This window comes from Nicotiana attenuata, unplaced genomic scaffold (genome assembly GCF_001879085.1).
Source record: "Nicotiana attenuata strain UT unplaced genomic scaffold, NIATTr2, whole genome shotgun sequence".
Classification (NCBI taxonomy): domain Eukaryota; kingdom Viridiplantae; phylum Streptophyta; class Magnoliopsida; order Solanales; family Solanaceae; genus Nicotiana; species Nicotiana attenuata.
This window is the reverse complement of record NW_017671458.1, coordinates 97,942-100,781: the sequence shown is the minus strand read 5'-3', so window position 1 is coordinate 100,781 and position 2,840 is coordinate 97,942. Positions and strand designations below refer to the sequence as shown.

The window sequence follows — 2,840 nt, the reverse complement described above, 5'->3', positions numbered from 1 at the left end:
GAAGTCTGAGTAAAAGCCCAAAGGACTATACCGGGAACGCGTTCAGGGGTCGAGAACCATGTCTGGACTTCAAAAATCAAGCAAAAAAATAGGCTCTGAGAAATCTCCACGCGGCTGTCCATTTTTGCTGCCTTGACAAATTGCTAGCTCCTTGATAAACTCCATTGCTGCCCCGCCTAGCGCGTTGCCCCATGCGGCGCGCCTGTGCAATTTTTACAGAGCCAAAATCCAAATTTGGCTAGGAGAAGGGGGTTTCGTCTGGACCCGGCCCTACTTGGTATAAATATATGGAAAAATGATATTTTGTGACTTTTGACACATATTTGACCTAAGGAAGCTAAGGAGGAGTTGGAGGAGCAAAAGCACAAGGAATTCATCATTCAATCCTCCCTCAAGACACGAGTTTGGATCGTTTTATATTTTTCTATACTTCAAACTTATTTGTGATGAATTACTCCATGTCTATGGAGTAGTTCTCTTTAAGATTTGATGGATTTGTTTTATTGATGATTCTTTGTGGATTAACTCTAGTTTTATGTATTGAAGCATTTTTGGATAATTTAATTGTTGCATCTATATTCACATGTTTATGTAATCGAGAGAGGCATAAGTTGTGATATATTTGGAAACAATTGATAGTACATAGAATTATATGGCTAACATCTAGGATTTCGGTACCTAGTATGATTAAAACTAATAGGATTACATTGGTAACGACGTCTAAAAAAGGTAACTAGGTAAGGATATCAAAGGAGATATTGTTCCAAAAATGATGAGGATATCGACTGCAAATATATGTTGGGTGAAATTATACTTATGGCTTCAAATAAAACTATCTCCAATCGAGTCCGAAACTTAATTAATGGTTTTTTAGACACAAAGTACGTTTTTAATGTTTTAAAAAAAATTCACAAAAATGAGTATTTCGCAGTACTATACTGCGAATCGAGTTAACGAAAATTTTGCCGTTAAAACAATTCGCAGTATGATACTGCGAAGTAGTTTTTTTTTATTTTTTTAACAAAAACACAACGTTTAATGGAATAGTTGGGCCCAGCCTTATTTAATAAAGTCAATTCGCAGTACTATACTGCAAATTGCCTTAATTAAATAAGGCTCTTCTTCATCTTCCCCGACATTCCAGCCCCCCTCCATTAAAAAACAAACTCAAGCTCCTTTCTGTCCCCCACCCCCCGTTTTATTTAAAAAAAAAAAAAGTCGGGCCCACTCGTCCCATAAAGAGCAAGGCGTGTAGGTCCCACATACACAAAATGCTTTGGATACCGTGTTTCGAGTGCAAAAATTCAATTTCAACAATATTCAAAAAATTTACATCGAGGTATTTCAATTTAGTTTATGCAAAAACTCGTATAGTCATGCATATTAGTATTGTTTAGCATGTTTCCATGTGAATTTATGTTATGTTTGTGTTTAATTTTGTATCTTTTATATACCCGGATTGATTTATTTGATACCCGAATTTATGTTATGTTTGTGACCAAAAATGCTACCGGATTGTTTATGTTATATTTGATTTATATACCCGAATTTATGTTATGTTTGTGACCAAAAGTGCTTAAAATTGATAAATAATTTGTATTCTTATATAATTTGTATTAAAATTTGATAAATAATTTGTATTGTTAAATAATATTAATTATTTTGTTTATTTGTATTGTTAATGTTATGTTCATATTGTAGAGCCTTATAGCGTAGTAAAATATAGTATCTTTTAGCGAAGCAAAATATAGAGCCTTTTAGCGTAGTAAAATGTAGAGCCTTTTAGCGTAGAGTCTCAGTAGCTAACAAAATTCTAAAAATATTGAAATTGAGACGCATAATAATTAAGGATTATTCGGTTACCGAGCCTCAAAAAGCAAGCATGGAACCCATACATAACTATTATCTCCAATTACAAAAAATTATAATTTAATTTATTAAGTTAACAAAATTTTAAAAATGTTGAAATTGAGACGCATAATAATTAAGGATTATTCGGTGGTACCGGGCCTCAAATATCAAGCCTGGAACCCATACATAACTATTATCTCCAATTACAAAAATTTATAATTTAATTTATTAAGTTAACAAAATTCTAAAAATGTTGAAATTGAGACGCATAATAATTAAGGATTATTCGGTGGTACCGGGCCTCAAAAATCAAGCCTGGAACCCATACATAACTATTATCTCCAATTACAAAAATTTATAATTTAATTTATTAAGTTAACAAAATTCTAAAAATATTGAAATTGAGACGCATAATAATTAAGGATTATTCGGTGGTACCGGGCCTCAAAAATCAAGCCTGGAACCCATAAATAACTATTATCTCCAATTACAAAAATTTATAATTTAATTTATTATGTTAATAAAAATCTAAAAATGTTGAAATTGAGACTTATAATAATTAAGAATTATTCGGTGGTACCGGGCCTCAAAAATCAAGCCTGGAACCCATACATAACTATTATCTCCAATTACAAAAATTTATAATTTAATTTATTAAGTTAACAAAATTCTAAAAATGTTGAAATTGAGACGCATAATAATTAAGAATTATTCGGTGGCACCGGGCGTCAAAAATCAAGCCTGGAACCCATACATAACTATTATCTCCAATTTCAAAAATCATACTTAATTTAATTTATTACACTAACACAAACAATTAATTTTGTTTAAATTATAGTAGACGACATGGCGTTTCCTCCGCCTGAGCATCCTGGACCTGCCGAGGATCAGCTACTAGTGATGCAGGGCGACCATAGGTCATCCTATGTTTGGGAGGGACAGCTATCGATGCAGGCTCTCCGCCCCAGGAGGCCTGATGATTTGTGGGA

General features: G+C 32.9%; 1 protein-coding gene across 1 annotated transcript in view; it reads left to right on the top strand.

Moving 5' to 3' along the window:
* Window positions 1-2,697: 2,697 nt before the first annotated feature.
* Window positions 2,698-2,840, top strand: part of LOC109208424 (serine/threonine-protein phosphatase 7 long form homolog) — a 2,004-nt gene continuing 1,861 nt past the window's right edge. The window contains exon 1 of the mRNA XM_019371530.1: window positions 2,698-2,840. This exon is cut by the window's right edge and continues 118 nt beyond it. Within this exon, the coding sequence (XP_019227075.1) occupies window positions 2,698-2,840 (143 nt within the window).